Source organism: Fundulus heteroclitus, unplaced genomic scaffold, assembly GCF_011125445.2.
Source record: "Fundulus heteroclitus isolate FHET01 unplaced genomic scaffold, MU-UCD_Fhet_4.1 scaffold_61, whole genome shotgun sequence".
Taxonomy (NCBI): domain Eukaryota; kingdom Metazoa; phylum Chordata; class Actinopteri; order Cyprinodontiformes; family Fundulidae; genus Fundulus; species Fundulus heteroclitus.
This window is the reverse complement of record NW_023397044.1, coordinates 205,105-225,233: the sequence shown is the minus strand read 5'-3', so window position 1 is coordinate 225,233 and position 20,129 is coordinate 205,105. Positions and strand designations below refer to the sequence as shown.

Below are 20,129 nucleotides of genomic sequence, written 5' to 3'. Positions count from 1 at the left end.
TTTGATTATAATGTTATTTTTCTGTATTTTTGTCCACCAACAAAATTCTAGCTTCCTAATGTTTGGTGCTGGTGTCGTGCCAAATGAGTTATTCTCAGCAAAATAGGTTAATTTAAATAATTTAAGACTTCATGTAAATAACAGAAAGTTGCAGATATTCCCTAAACTTGGTATAGATTAATTGGTACAAGAAGGCAATTCAAGAAATAAAACAAATATTCTTGTGCTAAAATTACCCAGCAAATTACATACACATAGATGTTACGACTGGATAATTTACTTATAATTCACCGTATCAAAAGTAAGACACCTCTGATATCTCTTAGCCAGCTTGAAATACAGACAACACCCGGTTTGACTCCCCCCACACTGGGCCCCTCCCTGCCGTCAACCCTCCACACGTCTCCAACCACCAGCCCTCCAGAGACCTACCATCCTCATCACCGCCACTCTCACCAACCACTGACCCATCCACACCTTCGGCCCTGCCTTCTTCCCCCCTCACAGTCACACCAATGCAGGTGAGAGGTCAGCTGACGAGGCTGAAACAAAGGAAAGCCTCAGGACTGGATGGCATCCTCCCCAGGCTGCTGAGGACCTGTGCAGATGAGCTTTGTGAGGTCCTCAGCTACATCTACAACCTGAGCCTCAGCCTGGGGGTGGTGCCCACCCTGAGCCTCAGCCTGGGGGTGGTACCCACCCTGTGGAAGACCTCCAGTGTGGTACCGGTTCCCAAAACACCACAAGCCAGGGAACCGGCCCTTTTCAGACCATTCACCCTGACCTCCCACCTGATGAAGACCTTGGAGCGCCTCATCTTTTCACACCTACTCACCGTGGTGAGCCCCACCCAGGACCCACTGTAGTTTACCTACCAGCCCAACATCGGAGTAGAGAATGCCATCATCTACCTGTTGCAGCGGGCGCTTACCCACCTGGAAACCACCGGGAGCGCTGTGAGAGTCATGTTCTTTAACTTCTCCAACGCTTTCAACAACATCAGACCGGTGCTACTGAGGGGGAAGCCGGAGGACATGGGGGTGGACAAACATCTGGCTGACTGGACAATCGACTACCTCACTGACCGCCCTTAGCACGTGCGACTGCACGGCTGTCAGTCAGAGGTGGCACTCTGGCCCCCCAGAGCTAGTGGCCTGCAAGCCCGTCGGGAGCCGACGGGACCCGACACAATACACCCGCTTCGGATGTTATCATCCCATAGAATGGCGATTATCAGTGGTTATCAGCCCCATTGAATAGCCTCAGTTGGTCCCTGCTCTGCCTGCTATCAGGCTGTTATTAACCATTCTATCGGTGATAACAGCCGCTTGTCGCGAATAGAACCTTTTTTTTTTTTTTTTACCTTTTTTTAAAAACCTTTATTTATAATGTATCTGCGAATTTGAACAGGATATTAAGAATTTACTAAAAATTCAAAAGCCAAACGTATCATAAGATTTTAATTAGGTATTGTAATAATCGTTACAGTATTTAAAAACAACTCACTAAAATCTAAAACCGGAGTTTTTTTTTTCCTGTTTTGTTTATTTTTGTTCGCTTTTTTAAAGACTTATATTTCCAATATGCCTTTTATTTCTTTGGATTTTTTCCAATAATTCACTCAAAATAAATGCCAAAATTTAACATACTTGGTTAATTTTATTGGATCGTGTTCTCTCAATACATGCCGTGTTTTTTCTTCCGGTCGTGCAATTTCATATATATATATATATATATATATATATATATATATATATATATATATATATATATATATATATAATGAAATGAAAAGGTATATTCTAGAGTTATGGAGTTATGTAGTGTTATGAGTTGTCCAACCTCATAGCCTTCCACTAGGTGGCTGTATGTACATCCGAAGTTGCTTGCAATCCATTAATAATGATAAGAAGAAGTTAGGGTTGGCCCTAATCTTATTTTTAATTAAAAAAAATAAAAATACGGATGGATTTGCTCATATGATTATATGAAAATCTGTGTTTGTACCATATGAAAATGTTTAATATTTGTATTAGTAGTAATAATAATAAATTACGGATTGCAACCGACAAAAGATTAGAGAAGAAGAAGAAGCTTACGTCATTCGACGCGACACTTTCCACGGTCGGAGCTGGTGAGTAGACCCTGAATCTGTCAAATAAAAATGTAGTAAAAAACCTCAAAAGACCGAAGGTCTACATTTATAAATCTGCTGATGGTAGTTCTATGAGTTAATGTTAGCGAGTATGTGGCACAGCATGTGTTTGTACAGATTTAGACACGTTTTTACCACTATTTGGTAGAAAAAAGGCTACTAAAAGCCAGTCAGGTTCAAATGTAGCTGTCCTTCATACCTTTAATAACAATGTGCTAAAATTTTGTTTCATATATCTTAAAAAACGTATACTTTTCAGTATACTAGTTTATATCAGTATATTGATTTAATGTTAGGATTCTATCATACAGTTCATTACATTTCATCGTTTCCCACAGTGTATTATAAGCCCTGAGGCCATCATTCTTTATTTGTTGCCCCACCAGGCTAAGCGTTGTTTATTTATTTAAGTCTTTGTAAAACGTTTGCATTTTCTATGACTTTATAGTTATTGTTCATGTATTAATCTTCCAATCTTTCAATAACACATAATTCTCAAAATGTAATTTAAAATTTCCCGTCAACTTTTAACATTTTTTATCTCAGAAACATGACCAGCTACAGGATGACTGACTGTCATAAAACTCAACCACCGGGCTTACCAATGTTTTCTGGGGGATACCCTGCAAGCACAATGCATGCTAATATTTATTTATCACATACCAGAAAAAACAGCTACCTTCTGTTTATTCATAGTCATAGTTGTATTTTCTGTCTTTGTTTTAGGTTCAATGTCAAGAAGAGGTATGTGTAGCATCTCTTAAACATTGAGCTATACAGCAAGATCTAAGAAAATATGTGTTTGTCCTGAATATTATTTTTTTTATATGCTCTGCTTTTTTTTCATTTCATGATAAGAGAGAACACATATCCCGGAGGAAGCGAAGGTCTTCCTCCAGAAAGCCTATAAAGAAGGGATGACCAGGGTGGGATCTCCACTGGTTGGAGCGGCATCCCAGGCCACTGGCTTGCCACCGTTTGTCATTGATGTATGTTTACCAAAGTTCTTTCTAGCCGTTCAATTTCAGAATTCAGAAGGCAAGATGCAATTTTACATAAAAATAAATTCAAGCTTCCTGTTTTGTAACAAGACTTTTATGTTTTTTAGAACTGGATTGGAAACTATAGAAGAAAAAAACCATCTTCTTCTCAACCTAAAAACAAGAAGTTATACACCAAGGACCTGTCTGGTTACAACCTGTTCTGCAGGGATCAGTTAAAGAACAAGGGTGAGAGAGGATTTACTGTAGCTGTTATGTTGACAAGCATTGTTGTGTGTATAGCTAGCCTGATCATTGCAATTCTCACTTACAGCACAGCCTTTGCTTTCTCCCCTTGACTCGGATTATCTCCCGCAGAAGTTGATAAGACTGCCAATTTTCTGTGCTGTTTTAGAATTGCAGTCCGCCTGTAGTTGTAGCAAAGTAAAGGAAGCCATTCAGTCTTTGTTGTCCTTCCAAATATGGAATTAACATGGACAGCTGCCTCGATGAGCTCAGGTCTTTTGTCTTTGTAGTGACAGATTTTATGTATTTATTTATTTTATTTATTTTTTTGCAGCGAATGCAATTTCAAGTAGAATTTTTGGCATTGAACTGGCACATGACATACGTCACAGACAAACATTAGCGATTGGGTAAAATTTAACACCTCTACAGAGGTGTTAAATGAGTGTCTCAATAGCCATAGCCCAGACCCTCTGGATGCTTCAATGTGTAGTACAATGGGTCATTTTTTTACCAGGCTATTCATAAACTTAATTTTTGGAAAAAGTATCTTGCCTTAGTTATTTTGTAGTTGTTTTTATAAGCCATCCTTACGAAACAAATCTGACTTGTATTGTCTAGTTTATCTTGTCAAATTACCTTTGTGAGATCTTGAGTACTTGATGAAACTTTTCCTATTTGCCATGTAATGTTAGAGAGTTTCCTTAACATTATCAAAATCTACACCCATTGAGTCGGGGTGAGCCATACGAGATCTGTACAATGTCAATGGATTGCTTGCTGTTTTTCTTTGTTTTGTTTTTCCTGCTAGGAAGCCTGAAAGATATTACGCAGAAATGGTCCACTTTGGCAGAAGAGCAGAAGAGGCAATATGCGGAGGAGGCAGCAGCTCTAAAAGTTCAGCGCACTTCAGATGACATGAGCCCAGATATGCGATGCCTGAAATTGAAGAAGCACCTAAAGCAGATGAAAATAGAGGTTTTCCATATATGCTAAGACCTTAAGAATGTTTTCAAGCCATTTAACTGTATATTGGAAATAGTGTTAGAAGTTAACCCTGTAATCATTGGGTTTCCAGTTTGAATGCCTACTACGTCTGTCTTAGTTGACATGCTTTGGCTGCTAGTGGTGCCAGTGCATGACAGCCTCACTTCTGTCAGACTGCCTGAAACCAGCTGTGGCTATAACCCTATTGGGTGGTGAGCTAATGCCCACCACCATCAGTGTGTAAATTACTTAATGTAGTGTAAAGTCCTTTCAGTTCCTCTAGACTGAGTGAAGCACTATACATTGCTCCACATGCCATTTATTATTTATCTGTGATAAGATACTTGCGCATGACATATTTAGTCTGTGCTTGCAGTTTACCCCACTTAACTGTTTCACATCATAAAAAGTGTTTAATCATATAAGGTAATGGTAATAAAAAGAAAATACATTTTCATATAAAGATTTAATTTGATAACCAAAAAAAAAGGTGACACAATAATTTTCACTGTTAAAAAATGGAATTAGTATTGCTAAGTTTTTGTATTATTTTGCTTATAAATTTATAAGGGCCACATAATTTTTAGGGAAACCATAGTGTTCTAATTGAAAATAAAAATTAAAAGACTACCTTGGATGTATTAATGTCATCTACCTTTTGTTAACATGTGTTATAGAAATATTGAATGTTTATATTACATGCCATATTTCTATGTTTTATTTTTTACTGTTTTGTGTTTTATTTCTTACTGACTTAAAATAATGAAAATTTTCTAGCTCAATAACTTTATTCCTATCCTTTGTAAAGTTATGTATATCTGCTGTTTTGAATGACTCTTCTTTTGATCTTTGTTGAAGGTTGCCAGTCTTGAGAAGCTTGGTGTAGAGACTGGTGTAATGATGTATGACCATCAAAAGCCTTTCTTAGAAGTCCTAGAAGTGAGCAGCAAAGGTGCTTCTTCGTTCTTCGACAGTACCGACGTACTGGACAACTTTGCACTGCATTTCAAAGGTTTTCACAAACTGACAGGGATACCTCAAACTTAAATAACAGCTTAGTGGACTTAATATTTACATGATATTTTCGCTCTTGTTTGCACTGTGTTTTAAGGAAAATCATCATCTACTTCTGCTGCAAAAGAACCGGTTGATCAAATGGTTAAGAAAGTGCAGGGGCTCTTCAACAGGAAATACAGTAAGAATACATTATCATACTCTAGTAATTTTCTAGTCATGGTCAATGTAATGGATTCATAATTTAACTTCATTGCAGTAATAAAGTTGGTATCTGCGTATATGTCGACATAATGGTCTGCAACACCTTGTCAATTAACCACGGGCCACATGTATGATTGTGCGTACTCACCAAAAAAGTTATATGCCATATTTGATGCACAAGTTGATATGTATAAAAATGAGCTTTGTGTGACAGTTTTTGTAAGCTTCACACTAATTTCAATATGTATTAATGGGTGGCAACAGAACGGATCAGCAGCTGCATTATCTTTTCCAGTAATTGGGATTTATAAAGGCAAGGTGCACAGGTCTTTGCATGTGCACGGCTGTATAAATTAGAATGTTTTGGTGCGTTGCACTTTTCTAAATAGTCAATTTGGAGCTCTGTATTACTAATCCACTTTTTTATCTTCAGCTTGACTGCAAATATGTACAACTTTTAAAAAATTTTTTTTTTTTTTTTTTTAGATGAAGCGGGAGGCAGAGGAAGGCTCCCGTACATCTCCATTCAAAATGAAAGCATAATTATCAACGCTTTTGGTCTACCTGATGGCATCACTCTCAAAAAACCATGCCACTATGGACGTAAACAGTTAGAAGTCATTTTAAATAATGCGGCGAACATTTCCTTTAAAATTAGTAAGTGTTTGAGCATAAATGTTGATAGATTATATTTAAATGGAAGTGATCCGGTAAAAACGTACTTTGTAATCATGCAATGGGGTGGTCTGTTGTTGAGAGGTTATTTTCATAATTTTATGTTCTTATATTTAGTCATTCCTTTTGCACTGCTAGACTTTAATTTGAAGTATTTAAAGAGCAGAATCCAAAAGTAGCATATGTTTTGGGAAAAGCATTTGGTAAAGGATCCAAGGATCAGAGTCAAAGTCTGGAAGGCCGCATGAGTTCTGTAGTCTGTCTTTATACACTCGCTCAAACTGCTGCGCCCCATGAATTGTGCTATTCACTTAAGTTTATTGTTTAGCACTACTGTCATAATCACCTTAACATTTTGTCATACTCATCTAGTATAATGTAGTCAAACTTCTAAATAACTATACTTGCGTACTATAATGGCGTGTCTGCAATAGCTTCTGACAGACACACTTTTTGTCCTTTTAGAAATAAACGGACAAAAAAGTCTTTCTTTATTTGTAGTTGCTCCATTGTTTTGTACAAGACAATGTTTATTGTTTTTAACGTTGCATCTCCTCGGCTAGTATGGTCACATGAGTTGAAGGATAACAGACAAACGTTTACGAATACTTTCTATGGCAGGTAAAGTGGAAAACAAACAAAAACCATTTCTGTCTCAAATGTTTGCTGAAAGAACACGGATGATGGAAAGTAATACTTTAGCAGAAAGATCATCCATCCTCGTTTTTTTTTGTTTTTTCTTTTTGCTTTCAAACTTCTGAGCTGACGAAGGCATTATTGTGTTCCTCTGACAACAAAGAACATGTATTATAATTAATGTATTGACAGTGCAATAATTATTTTTATACAAACAAAATGCATGCAGCATTCACACTACTAATTTCAATTTTCTCTTCAGATGAAAAGACTGTTGAAGAATCAGTTGTAACATCTGACACTGGAGTGGTGATAACTGCAAATGGTATGTCTTCAGATTGAACTTTATAAACACAGTGTTTTTTTTCTCATAGTGAAGGTGGTTTGTATTCCTTATTACATTCTACTGGTGTTAAGTAGAAGATTATACCTATGACTTTCAAATACACTTATTGGAAGGACTGCATTCAGTATCCCTTTCCATGTAATAGGTTTTTTTTTGGACTTGTTTTAATCATACAATTCCATTTGAAATTGTATATATGGTTTTTATATCAGATTTATATTAGAAATAAATCTCTTTCCCTGTGACAATTCTATTCAGTGTATCACAACATATACCTGCTTAGTTATTTGCAATTATGGTCTGTGATGGATTAGTTACTGTAAAAACTTTGCAGATGCCAACTTACAACGAGAAACGAAACAAATATACCCTGGAGTATGGGAAATTGTCCTTTCGTTCATTAAAATTAATAAAGTACAATGTTGTGTTGATTAATATTAGCCTTAAGAAAACCTTTAATCATTTACACTTCAAAATGTGTACTTGAGAAATACTGTTTAAGCCATGTCCTGGATACTTGTACTTCAAGTTTTGATATTGCATTTTATTGTACTCATATTGAAGATATGTTGGAAAAAAATTTTCAATAATTATATTTTATTCTTTGTATCAGACCCCGGGAGGACAATTAGGACACCAACTGTGGAAGACATTTTGAATGGAATGTGTGCAAATGGTAAGTTCGTTGCATGTCTATCCTGAATGTCCTCCATTACAATGTTGTTATGTATGTTATGTGGATATATTACAAAGTGCACTCCACCCTCGGTAACAAAATATGTCTGGTCTTCCTTAGGAAAATATGTATTCCGGATGATTTATAGGTTTTCAGATACAAAAAGTGTGGGGAGTCCAGCTTTGTCTTTAGGTCACTCTGACGTACAACCAGATATGTTTAAGAAATTATAAATATTCCAAACTTAGATAAATCACATACGCTTTGGGGTACGTGTATTGGGTGATCTTATTAGTGAGGATGTAACACCTTTCAAAATGTTCTATATGGCTATTATGTATAGTCGGATTATAGCTGTACTGTCAATGTCTGCAAGATTCATCTCGGCATTGATATTGTGGTTGTACAAAAATTTATGTGTAATATAGTGCATGTGATGCGTTTCTCATGCTAAGACTGTTGAACAAATGTAGTTGTGACAATTAGCAAGTTGGCAAGTCTCACAACAGCTGATGTTCCCTCTGAACAATAGTCACATTCACAAATGCGGAATACAGAAATATTGTGAGCTTTTAAAAGTAATAGTTGCCGCTGGTCTCACAGCTGACATATTTCCGAATACTTTGCAACACTATGTTTGGTTATGTTTTATTGCTTATTCAAACCACTTGAGGTGGAGACCATCAGTCACACAACAAAACACAGAAAACTCTCATTCCCTATGTACATGAACCACATTTCCAGCTTTAATTACACATGCAAACATTAAAGAAATTATTAAATTAGATGTACCACAAAATACAGTAGTACAGAACTAAAGCATAGATGCTTATCTTGCATCACTTGTTTAACTTTAAGGAAGTAGAAGACATCTCAAATTACGGAACTAATGAATGAGCAGGCAATAATTTGTTTTCAACATAAAAAAAAATTGCAGAAATAATTACATACAAATCACATTAACCAATAGCTTAAACTAGGGGTTCCCAAAATTGTTCCTCAATGGCCAGCACCTTGCATTTCTTAGTTCTGTTCCTGGTTTAATGCAAGGCCTATGAATAGGTTGACATGATGAAAAGTTTGTAACTTCCACCGGTGAGAGAACTAAAACATGCAGGATGCCCATCCTCAGGGCCCTAATTTTGACGACAATGAATAAAAATAAAAAGTATTAATAACAAAACTGTTTCAATATGTTTAAATATGCTGTTTACACAGAACTGATAGTAACGCTTGAGTTCAACATATTCCCGTATAAAGTATAATATGTTAAACATTACTTGAAGGTGTGACCTACCTTGAGATCACATTGCAACTAAACTGTTAATTCTTCTTTAGATGAGCGGAGCGTAACAGAGCCTATGGGTTTGACGGAAGTGCTGTCAAGAGAACCGACTACACATGGTATGCATTTAAATAAATTAAGGCATTATGCTTCTTTTATGTTTTTTAAACTACATTTGTCAATAAATGACTTATTTTTCTTTATTTAGATACTACGGATGTTTGCAACATCTGCCACTGTCTGTTCAGTGATGATAAAAAAAATGCCAAGAAGAAGTGGCGTGAGTGGCGACGTTGCAACACATGTGAGCAGTGGTCACACCTGGCATGTGGATTCAAGAAAAACTTGTGTCGTCATTGTCAGACCCCCTAGAAGTTGAGCCTTGTTATGTCTTTCAATGTTAGCATTTCCTGTAGTTTGTCTTAAACAATTGATAAATGTGCAATGTTCAATAAAAGCTTTTGTATTGAAAAGATATTCTGTCAAATGTGAGTGCTTTAAATAGTAACAAACATTTGGGTATCAAACGAACACATCAGTGAGCATGTTAGCTGAACTCATTACTATTGCAATTCAAAAATTTTCACATGGTAGCACAGAGAATGAGTAAGATCTTTCCTTTTAAATAAACAAATTGACCAGGTTAGAAGACGACACGTTCAGGTAAAGGCACTTTCTCCCTTCGCGAAATCGTTAGGACAGGCATGTTGATAGGACACAGCTGGAGAAGATCCCAGTGTGGGATGCAGTAGTTCCACAACATCACATGTTACTATTGGTTATCAATGGGTGACACGCCACGCGACCAGTTACAAACTTTTTGCCGCTTAATGAAAACTATTAATATGATTTGACATTAGGATTTCATTCTGTCTGATAATTTCAATTTATGACTGGAAAATCTGATTTAATTACTTTAACAGAATTTGCTACCCACTCAGACTGGTGAGGTTAATCATGACATCGCCCCGTGTGTCAATGATGGGGCGCATTCCATTTCAAACATTGAACGTTTGCCGCAACAATAAGGCTCCGTTTGTCAATGATGGGGCGCATTCCATTTCAAACATTGAACGTGTGCCGCAACAATAAGGCTCCGTTTGTCAATGATGGGGCGCATTCCATTTCAAACATTGGACGTTTGCCGCAACAATAAGGCTCCGTTTGTCAATGATGGGGCGCAATCCATTTCAAACATTGAACGTGTGCCGCAACAATAAGGCTCCGTTTGTCAATGATGGGGCGCATTCCATTTCAAACATTGAACGTGTGCCGCAACAATAAGGCTCCGTTACAATGATGGGGCGCATTCCATTTCAAACATTGGACGTTTGCCGCAACAATAAGGCTCCGTTTGTCAATGATGGGGCGCATTCCATTTCAAACATTGAACGTGTGCCGCAACAATAAGGCTCCGTTACAATGATGGGGCGCATTCCATTTCAAACATTGGACGTTTGCCGCAACAATAAGGCTCCGTTTGTCAATGGTGGGGCGCATTCCATTTCAAACATTGAACGTTTAATTGCGAGGCTGTTATAAAGTAATGTATATGGTCATTGAGAGTGTAATTGTAGTGTGTAGTGTATTAAACTATGATCAGGGCTTCACTTTTTTCCTCATATTTAGTTTAGCTGCACTATTACAGATAGTATGTGTTAACAAGGAGAAGCTGTATAGGAGTGATGCAAAAGAACCCTTTTCAGCAATGCCTCAAACAGAGCCGCTTGAGGTCTGCAAAAGCACATTTGGACGAGCCAGCTTCATTTTGGAATAAGGTCCTGTGGACTGAAGAAACAAAGATTGAGTTGTTTGGTCATAAAAAAGGCATTATGCATGGCGTGGAGAAAAAAAACAGCATTCCAAGAAAAACACTTGCTACCCACTGTAAAATTTGGTGGAGGTTCCATCATGCTTTGGGGCTGTGTGGCCAATGCTGGTACTGGGAATCTTGTTAAAGTTGAGGGTCACATGGATTAAACTCAATATCATTGAGATGACTCTTGTCATTTCAGCTTTTAACTTTTTGTTCTCTCTCTTTTTTCTTCATAGTAGGTACATCTGGTCTGACGTTCTGTTGACTGTGAAATCATCCAGGGAGGACAGATCACTGACTATTACCATCTAATGTAGAACAGATCACTGGATCAATGTGTGCTTCTGTGCTTTTTGTCTCTCTTGTTGTGTCTCTGCTCTGTCTTCTGTAACCCCAGTCGGTCGAGGCAGATGACCGTTCATACTGAGCCCGGTTCTGCTAGAGGTTTTTCCTTCCCGCTAACGGGTGTTTTTTCTTTCCACTGTCGCTTCATGCTTGCTCAGTATGAGGGATTGCAGCAAAGCGATGTACAATGCAGACGACTCTCCCTGTGGCTCTACGCTTCTCCAGGAGTGAATGCTGCTTGTCGGGACTTTGGTCAAAAATGTTCCTATTTAAGAAAACCAGTTGATTGCATCAATCTGTATAATCTGACCCAATCTGTATAATATGATTGAACTTAACTTTGTAAAGTGCCTTGAGATGACATGTTTCATGAATTGGCGCTATATAAATAAAATTGAATTGAAAAAATTGAATTGAATATCAACAGATTCTTGAGAATAATGTTCAAGAAGCTGATACGAAGTTGAAGTTATGCTGGGGATGGATATTTCAGCAAGACAATGATCCAAAACACCGCTCCAAATCTACTCAGGCATTCATGCAGAGGAACAATTGCAATGTTCTGGATGGCCATCCCAGTCCAGACCTGAATATCATTGAACATCTGGGATGATTTGAAGCGGGCTGTCCATGCTTGGCAACCATCACACTTAACTCAACTGGAATTGTTTTGTAAAGAGGAATGGTCAAAAATACCTTCATACAGGATCAAAGAACTCATTAAAAGCTACAGGAAGCAACTACAGGCTGTTATTTTTGCAAAAGGCAGATCTAATAAATATTAATGTCACTTTTCTGTTGAGGTGCCCATATTTTTGCACCGGTCAAATTTTCTGTCAATGCATACTGCACATTTTCTGTTAGTCCAATAAACCTCATTTCAATACTGAAATATTACTGTGTCCATTAGATATATCAAACTGAAGTAGCTTTTGCAAACAAGGAAAGAGGTTCTCAGTGAAACACATAAAACGTGAGGAATATACAAATTGTGTCAAAATAAATGAACGTGAAAATATTTTAAAATTAGAAAGATATATATCTGTCATAAAATTCCTTTTAAGGGTATTTTTTAAAAAGCATTGACTAAAAATAAATAAGAAAGTTACCAGAATAGAAAATGAGATATGATATTTACTCACCTCTGTTGGTTGACAGTTGTCAGGATTTGACCTGACATACTCTTCAACATCTTCATCCCTGACAAACATTCTGTTACCCTGCAATGGCTCAGTGATACTACTTCCAGAGCTCTTTTTTCGTACAAGGCCAAAGTTGGCATCCAAAGCCACAATTACAGTGCCATCAGTCTGAAAAATAAACAGCAAGAATAAGGATAAGTCTCAAAGCTCTCAAAATGACATTTGTCCATTGTACTAATGTCTTCTAAAAGTATATTACAAATTTATCTCAGTGTGTCCAACCTTTATGCATGCCGGGCACACTGTGCCATCATCAAATTGGTCACAAAGGCCAACTAGTGATCTTCGTCGGAAGTGATAATGGCGAAACTGGGAAATAGACTCTCCTACTAGGGCTCTGTACAGCATATTAACCTGTAGTAAAAAGAGTCACAGTACTTATGTTTAATCTATTAATTCCAAAGGTACATAAGTAAAATAAATAAATAAATACTGTAAAAAAAAAATTCTAAATGAGAAAGCAGTAAATAATACATCTAGTCTACTGGAAATGCCATCAGTGACATTAATTTAAAGAAATATTTAATATATTAAACAGAATAAAAAAGTTGCAATATTGTTGACATATTTACTAGGACATCTTTTTCTCACTACCTCCATAACAGTAAGATTGTTTTTCCACCGTAAGGTGTTGATGAATCCCTCTACAGAGATCTGGCACTCCAAAGAAAGATGGACAAATAGCTCAAGAAGAGCCATTGAAAAAGCAGTCTGTGGCTTCTCCGGTGAAGCAGGCCAAAGGCCATACTTCAGAAGAGTGCAGACCTCAGGTTCGCATTTACAAAAAGAAACTGTGCAATTAATGAGATGACCTAAAAAGACAAAGAAAGAAAAACGATTACTGAACACTCATTCCATTTTCTATCTCACAGAGTGAATAAATACACTGTTTTATAGAACTCAGAATTAAATCAGTCCACAATATGTGTTATACTTATACTTCGATTTTATAAGTTGTATAACAAATACATGATATCTATATGAGGAGTTGATCTTTTTATTACTGCTCCCTTTAGGGACCACCGAGCCACATCTATGCTTCTAAGATGGAATAGGACAGGGGTGACCAAAATTCGTCCTCGAGCACCTTCATTCTGCATGTTTTAGTTCTCTCTGTGGTGGTGGTAACAACCTTTCCAGCAGGTCAATGTTCTTCTACTGAGCCATCACTGGATCCAAGTGCATTAAACCAGGGACAGAACTAAAATCTGCAAAATGCTGGCCTTCGAGGACCGACTTTGGGCACCACTGGTGTAGGATGTATTGGGATTACACCCGAGGAGCTGGCCCAATTGGCTGGGTAGAGGGAAGTCTGGGAATCCTTAATTATGCTGTTACTTGGGTGACCTGACCCCAGATAAGCAGAAGGCAATGGATGGATGATATATCCCTTCTTTAAACATGTACAAACCAACGCAGACTTGCCACTTTAACTGTGTTTAACTTAACATGTGTTGTCTTTAACTGAGCTTCCCCTCCAATCTATGTATTTATGTAGTTTTCTATATTTGTGTATCCAAGTATAAATAACAACAAAGAAGAATAAAAAGTTATTCCACAATAAAAAGTCACATAAACATATATTCACATGGGACAAGATTAATACTCATAAAGTGAAAACATAAATTTTACTAAATAAGATTTAGAATTTTGTAGAATATATATATATATATATATATATATATATATATATATATATATATATATATATATATATACACACACACACTGCTCAAAAAAATAAAAGGAACACTTAAACAACACAATATAACTCCAAGTAAATCAAACTTCTGTGAAATCAAACTGTCCACTTAGGAAGCAACACTGATTGACAATCAATTTCACCTGCTGTTGTCCACATTCAACTTTGTACAGAACAAAGTATTCAATGAGAATATTTCATTCATTCAGATCTAGGATGTCTTATTTGAGTGTTCCCTTTATTTTTTTGAGCAGTATATATATATATATATATATATATATATATATATATATATATATATATATATATATATATACACACACACAAAATTAATTAATTAAAAAATTACAGTGTAAAAACATACCTGTGTTGACAAAAGTCTTTACATCTCTGGAGTAAACAACATGGGTACTGTGATCCCCACTTAAATGCAACACCAACTGCTGGAAAGCAGCCTCATAGCAGGTTTTCTAAAGAGACACAAAAAAGGACAGAGAAAAATCGAATTTTATGCAATTAAGAACTCATTCTCATTCTATACATATCAATTACAATATTTATTAGTACATTCAACAAAAATGAACTTACATTCCACTTTTCAGGGAGGTGCAAAGAATTTATGTGTACTGTGTAGACACAATCCTTGCAAAAAACACTGCTTCTGCTGCATTCCAGACAGCGGTATACTCCAGGTTTCTTGCACACAGAGCACATGTCAGAGAAAGGAGCGGAGGACTTATAGGACTCTTCCAAGACCTGATCTTTTAGTGTATCCCATAGGCTCAGCTCCTTCCTTTTTGCCCTGGTATACGCGGTCCCTTCTTCCTCTGAGTTTTCAGTACAAATGTCATGTGATGAGGGAAAAACAGTGTTGGTGTCAGATGAGCCTGCATGTGAGGGAATGTAGGAAGATTTCGCCCGAGCACCGATGGTTTTCCGAGTTAGTTTTATTTTTTTGGTCTTACAACGGACACTGCTCTTATATTTAGGCATGGTTCTAAAGTGGGAGAAAACAGAAAGAAGACAGAAATACTGTAACACCGAGAAGCATAAAATCATAATAAAAAAAACAAAATTTTAGCACATTGTTATTAAAGGTATGAAGGACAGCTACATTTGAACCTGACTGGCTTTTAGTAGCCTTTTTTCTACCAAATAGTGGTAAAAACGTGTCTAAATCTGTACAAACACATGCTGTGCCACATACTCGCTAACATTAACTCATAGAACTACCATCAGCTGCAGATTTATAAATGTAGACCTTCGGTCTTTTGAGGTTTTTTACTACATTTTTATTTGACAGATTCAGGGTCTACTCACCAGCTCCGACCGTGGAAAGTGTCGCGTCGAATGACGTAAGCTTCTTCTTCTTCTCTAATCTTTTGTCGGTTGCAATCCGTAATTTATTATTATTACTACTAATACAAATATTAAACATTTTCATATGGTACAAACACAGATTTTCATATAATCATATGAGCAAATCCATCCGTATTTTTATTTTTTTTAATTAAAAATAAGATTAGGGCCAACCCTAACTTCTTCTTATCATTATTAATGGATTGCAAGCAACTTCGGATGTACATACAGCCACCTAGTGGAAGGCTATGAGGTTGGACAACTCATAACACTACATAACTCCATAACTCTAGAATATACCTTTTCATTTCATTATATATATATATATATATATATATATATATATATATATATATATATATATATATATATATATATATGAAATTGCACGACCGGAAGAAAAAACACGGCATGTATTGAGAGAACACGATCCAATAAAATTAACCAAGTATGTTAAATTTTGGCATTTATTTTGAGTGAATTATTGGAAAAAATCCAAAGAAATAAAAGGCATATTGGAAATATAAGTCTTTAAAAAAGCGAACAAAAATAAACAAAACAGGAAAAAAAAAACTCCGGTTTTAGATTTTAGTGAGTTGTTTTTAAATACTGTAACGATTATTACAATACCTAATTAAAATCTTATGATACGTTTGGCTTTTGAATTTTTAGTAAATTCTTAATATCCTGTTCAAATTCGCAGATACATTATAAATAAAGGTTTTTAAAAAAAGGTAAAAAAAAAAAAAAAAGGTTCTATTCGCGACAAGCGGCTGTTATCACCGATAGAATGGTTAATAACAGCCTGATAGCAGGCAGAGCAGGGACCAACTGAGGCTATTCAATGGGGCTGATAACCACTGATAATCGCCATTCTATGGAACAAAACAGGAAAAAAAAAACTCCGGTTTTAGATTTTAGTGAGTTGTTTTTAAATACTGTAACGATTATTACAATACCTAATTAAAATCTTATGATACGTTTGGCTTTTGAATTTTTAGTAAATTCTTAATATCCTGTTCAAATTCGCAGATACATTATAAATAAAGGTTTTTAAAAAAAGGTAAAAAAAAAAAAAAAGGTTCTATTCGCGACAAGCGGCTGTTATCACCGATAGAATGGTTAATAACAGCCTGATAGCAGGCAGAGCAGGGACCAACTGAGGCTATTCAATGGGGCTGATAACCACTGATAATCGCCATTCTATGGGATGATAACATCCGAAGCGGGTGCACAATATGCAAATTCGGGCCGGGTACGTTCCTTAAATTCAATGAATAGCACTGGCTCATTTATCTACTCCCGTGGCGCATAGATTTACCGATGTCCTATATCCTGGCTGTCCGTTACATGCTGCTTTTGTGACAATGACATCCCCTTTTTCGACATTGAGGTCTAATTAAATACATAAACGCTTGTCTTTGCAAGGGTTAATCGTGTGTTATTAAGTATTTTTTTTTTAAATGTTCGAGTCGGCTTTCTGAGAAACTATTACGCGACCAAAGTGTCGGGAAACAGTCATGTCTAAATAGCGGACCCTTTAAGTCGGGCTCGGGTTCGGGCTCATTAATAGCTTAATTTGTTGGGCCGGGTCGGGTTAGGGCCTGATTGCCAGGGGTCCGGGCGGGGCGGGGCCTGAAATTTTAGGCCCGTGCAGACCTCTACCCAGAGCACCGTTCTGTCTCCATTCCTTTTCACCCTCTACACCTCGGACTTCACGTACAACACGGACAGCTGCCACCTTCAGAAGTTCTCTGATGACTCGGCCATTGTGGGCTGTCTGTCTGAGGGGAACGAACTGGAGTACCGGTCGGTCATCATGGACTTTGTGGACTGGTGTGAGGAAAACCACCTGTGTCTAAACACCAGTAAGACCAAGGAGATGGTGATCGACTTCAGGAGAAGACCCCCCCTCACTCCCCGGTGAACATCCAGGGGCAGGACAAAGAAACTGTGGAGAGTTTCAAATACCTGGGTGTTCACGTCAACAATAAACTGGACTGGACGCATAACACCAACGCTCTATACAAGAAGGGTCAGAACCGCCTCCACCTCCTCAGGAGGTTGAGGTCTTTTGCCGTGAGCAGGCCCCTGCTTAAAACCTTTTATGACTCTGTGGTGGCCTCAGCCCTCCTCTACGCTGTGGTCTGCTGGGCCCCTGGCTGTGCAGAGCGTGACAGAAATAGGCTGAATAAGCTGGTGAGGAAGGCCACTTCTGTCCTGGGCTGCGCTCTGGACTCGGTGGAGGAACCTTCCACCCCCTGCACCAGACTGTAGAGGAGCTGAGTAGCTCCTTTAGTGACAGACTTAGACATCCTGTCTGTAAAAAGCAACGCTACCGCAGGTCATTCATCCCTGCTGCTATCAGATAATACAATGCTGGACTATAACTGTAATTATAAGATCATTATAACTGTAACTATAACTGTAACCTGGGTGCGATTTGCGGGGGGGGGGGATTTATACCCCCTCTGTTTGTGACGTCCCCCCCTCTGGTCATTGATGTTTTATCCCTGGGGGGGATACATATTCCTCTCCCCTCTGGTCTGAATAGGTAATATTGTGGATTTAAAAAAAAATTATATAAATTAGGGCTGTCAGTTTTAACGCGTTATTAACGTGTTAACTTTGTTAGATCATAACGCTGACAATTTTTTTCATCCCCGTTAATCGCTCATCAAAACACACACACCGTTCCCTAATGTTTTTTCCCAGCCGCGCTCTCCGGACTGTGTTTCTTTTAACCCTCGGCGCTTTCCGTAGTTTCAAGAGTGCTAGAAAACTGTAGCAAAACAGACCCGCGCTCACTGTTGCCAAAGACTGTTTAATGAATTTGACTTTGGGCTTCTTTTTTCTAAAAGCGCTTGTAAATTTTCTAAGTCATGGGTTGCAGGTTTTTTTTGGGCAGGTTTCTGAAAGTGAAATCGTTTATTTGGGCTCTAAAATAAGTGACGAATTAGGGGTTATTAAGAGACCTGCCTGCACTAGACACTTTGTATCCAGCTGAAATATCCCTCCGCCATAGGAGCCGACGGTAGCAAAGGCAGACAGAGCAACTCTGCACGTATTTTCTGCAGTTTACGGTGCAATAACCGGTGATAACTGCTGAAAGTAGATTACTTGGTGCAGATCACCATCTTGAGCAGACATTGGTTCTGAAGATGAGTTTTTACACGTTGATAAAATTGCAGAAACCCAACCCATAAACCGTACTTTAAAGCTTAATAATTTGTTATCTCTGTATTTGACAAACTAAGGCTGAATTACGTTTCCAAACGAAAGACCTGGGGCCTGTTTCAGAAAGGAGGTTAAGTGAAAACTCTGAGTATGTTAACCCTGAAATGAGGGAAACTCTGGGTTTTCTGTTTAAGAAAGGGAGGTAAGTTAAACCTGAGAAAGCAGAGTAAGTCAAGCCCGTTTCTGAAAGAGACGTAACTTATACTCAGAGTCAGTTACCATGGCAATTTACTCTGTGAACCTAACCTGGTCGGGAGCAGGTTTTCTTCAGAAAACCCAGAGTTTATTTTGGTCTCCTCCCCTTTTTTAAAAAGGAAGTGGTGTTTAAACACCTCATTGATTCTTTGGGGACATATTCATTGTGCACATTTCAGTCACGCAGAGCGCATCAAAGAGAATGAAATGGCATGTTTTATGGATGATCCTGTTGACAAAGAGGTTGTATTACTTCGTAGGGAGTTACATTTACGTCAGGAAAGGATTTTGAGGCCCAGAGTGGATTTTTTGTCATATCCCTATCCTATCACAGCAATTTATATGGTGTTCTTCATTTGCTAAAAAAAAAAGAAAACAAAACAAAAAAAAAAGATTTTAAAATAGTTTCATTATTTCCTAGAATTCACCTGTGACCATACACTCACCTCTAGCTTTAGTTTCAGAATGTCGATTTCCAGATCTGCCTTTTGGATCTGGCGGTCCAAGTATGCAAGTTCTTTGCTGTTTTTTTCTATCTTTTTAATAAGAAGAAGTCTATATAACTCCTTAACTGGTAACTGAAAATACATTAGATTAGAGTTACATCATGAATGTAGTCTAAAATTCAGAATGAAACTGTGGCATTTACTGTAAATCACTGAACTGTGTCCATCTGTGCACCAAAAGTTGATGGACCTTCCTCTTGCTGTTCTTTGTTGATGAAACTTCTGGCCATGATGCTTTTGTCATGGCAATCAATCTTCAAGATTTCTGACAATGCCATCACATCACTTCTTCTGTGCATCAAACATTTCATGTGGATACTTGGAAATGTTGTCTGTGCTAATTCCCTCACTGCCTTTGCAAGCAATATTCCAAAGACTTTATTCTCCTTGAGGAAATGCACTGGTGTCCTCCGCGACAAACTTCTTACAGTATGTGGTTTGTCCAAAATGTATGACAGTATACATGCTTACTGAAACGTACGAGCTCAGACACGATGGCACAAAGGTTTGTAAGACTTGTGGTCACATACCATTCTACAATCACCCACAGCTGAAGTCTGCAT

At 37.6% G+C, this 20,129-nt stretch overlaps 1 protein-coding gene and 1 pseudogene across 4 annotated transcripts; one reads left to right on the top strand and one right to left on the bottom strand.

Moving 5' to 3' along the window:
* Positions 1-15,939, bottom strand: part of LOC118561317 — a 56,528-nt pseudogene extending 40,589 nt beyond the window's left edge.
* LOC118561330 lies at positions 1,788-9,677 on the top strand. Of its 4 annotated transcripts, none has more exons than XM_036133364.1 (12): positions 1,788-2,134; positions 2,882-2,899; positions 3,014-3,144; positions 3,264-3,384; positions 4,193-4,278; positions 5,227-5,380; positions 5,480-5,563; positions 6,073-6,243; positions 7,160-7,222; positions 7,857-7,919; positions 9,258-9,323; positions 9,413-9,677. In XM_036133364.1, the coding sequence occupies exons 1-12, from the start codon at positions 2,011-2,013 to the stop codon at positions 9,574-9,576; spliced, it is 1,245 nt and encodes a 414-aa protein (XP_035989257.1). In that variant the 5' UTR covers positions 1,788-2,010; the 3' UTR covers positions 9,577-9,677. The 4 variants fall into 4 exon arrangements, with proteins under 4 accessions (XP_035989257.1, XP_035989258.1, XP_035989255.1 ...); XM_036133362.1 differs by having other exon boundaries at positions 1,790-2,134; positions 4,193-4,359; XM_036133365.1 differs by lacking the exon at positions 6,073-6,243 and having other exon boundaries at positions 4,193-4,359.
* Positions 15,940-20,129: the final 4,190 nt, after the last annotated feature.

Excerpts from the sequence above, each read along its gene's own strand:
- LOC118561330 (XM_036133362.1), top strand. The coding sequence starts at position 2,011 with ATGAAAATGTTTAATATTTGTATTAGTAGTAATAATAATAAATTACGG. Across the intron at positions 3,385-4,192 it reads GGATCAGTTAAAGAACAAGG|GAAGCCTGAAAGATATTACG; the intron begins GTGAGAGAGGAT and ends TTTTCCTGCTAG. Across the intron at positions 6,244-7,159 it reads GAACATTTCCTTTAAAATTA|ATGAAAAGACTGTTGAAGAA; the intron begins GTAAGTGTTTGA and ends TTTTCTCTTCAG.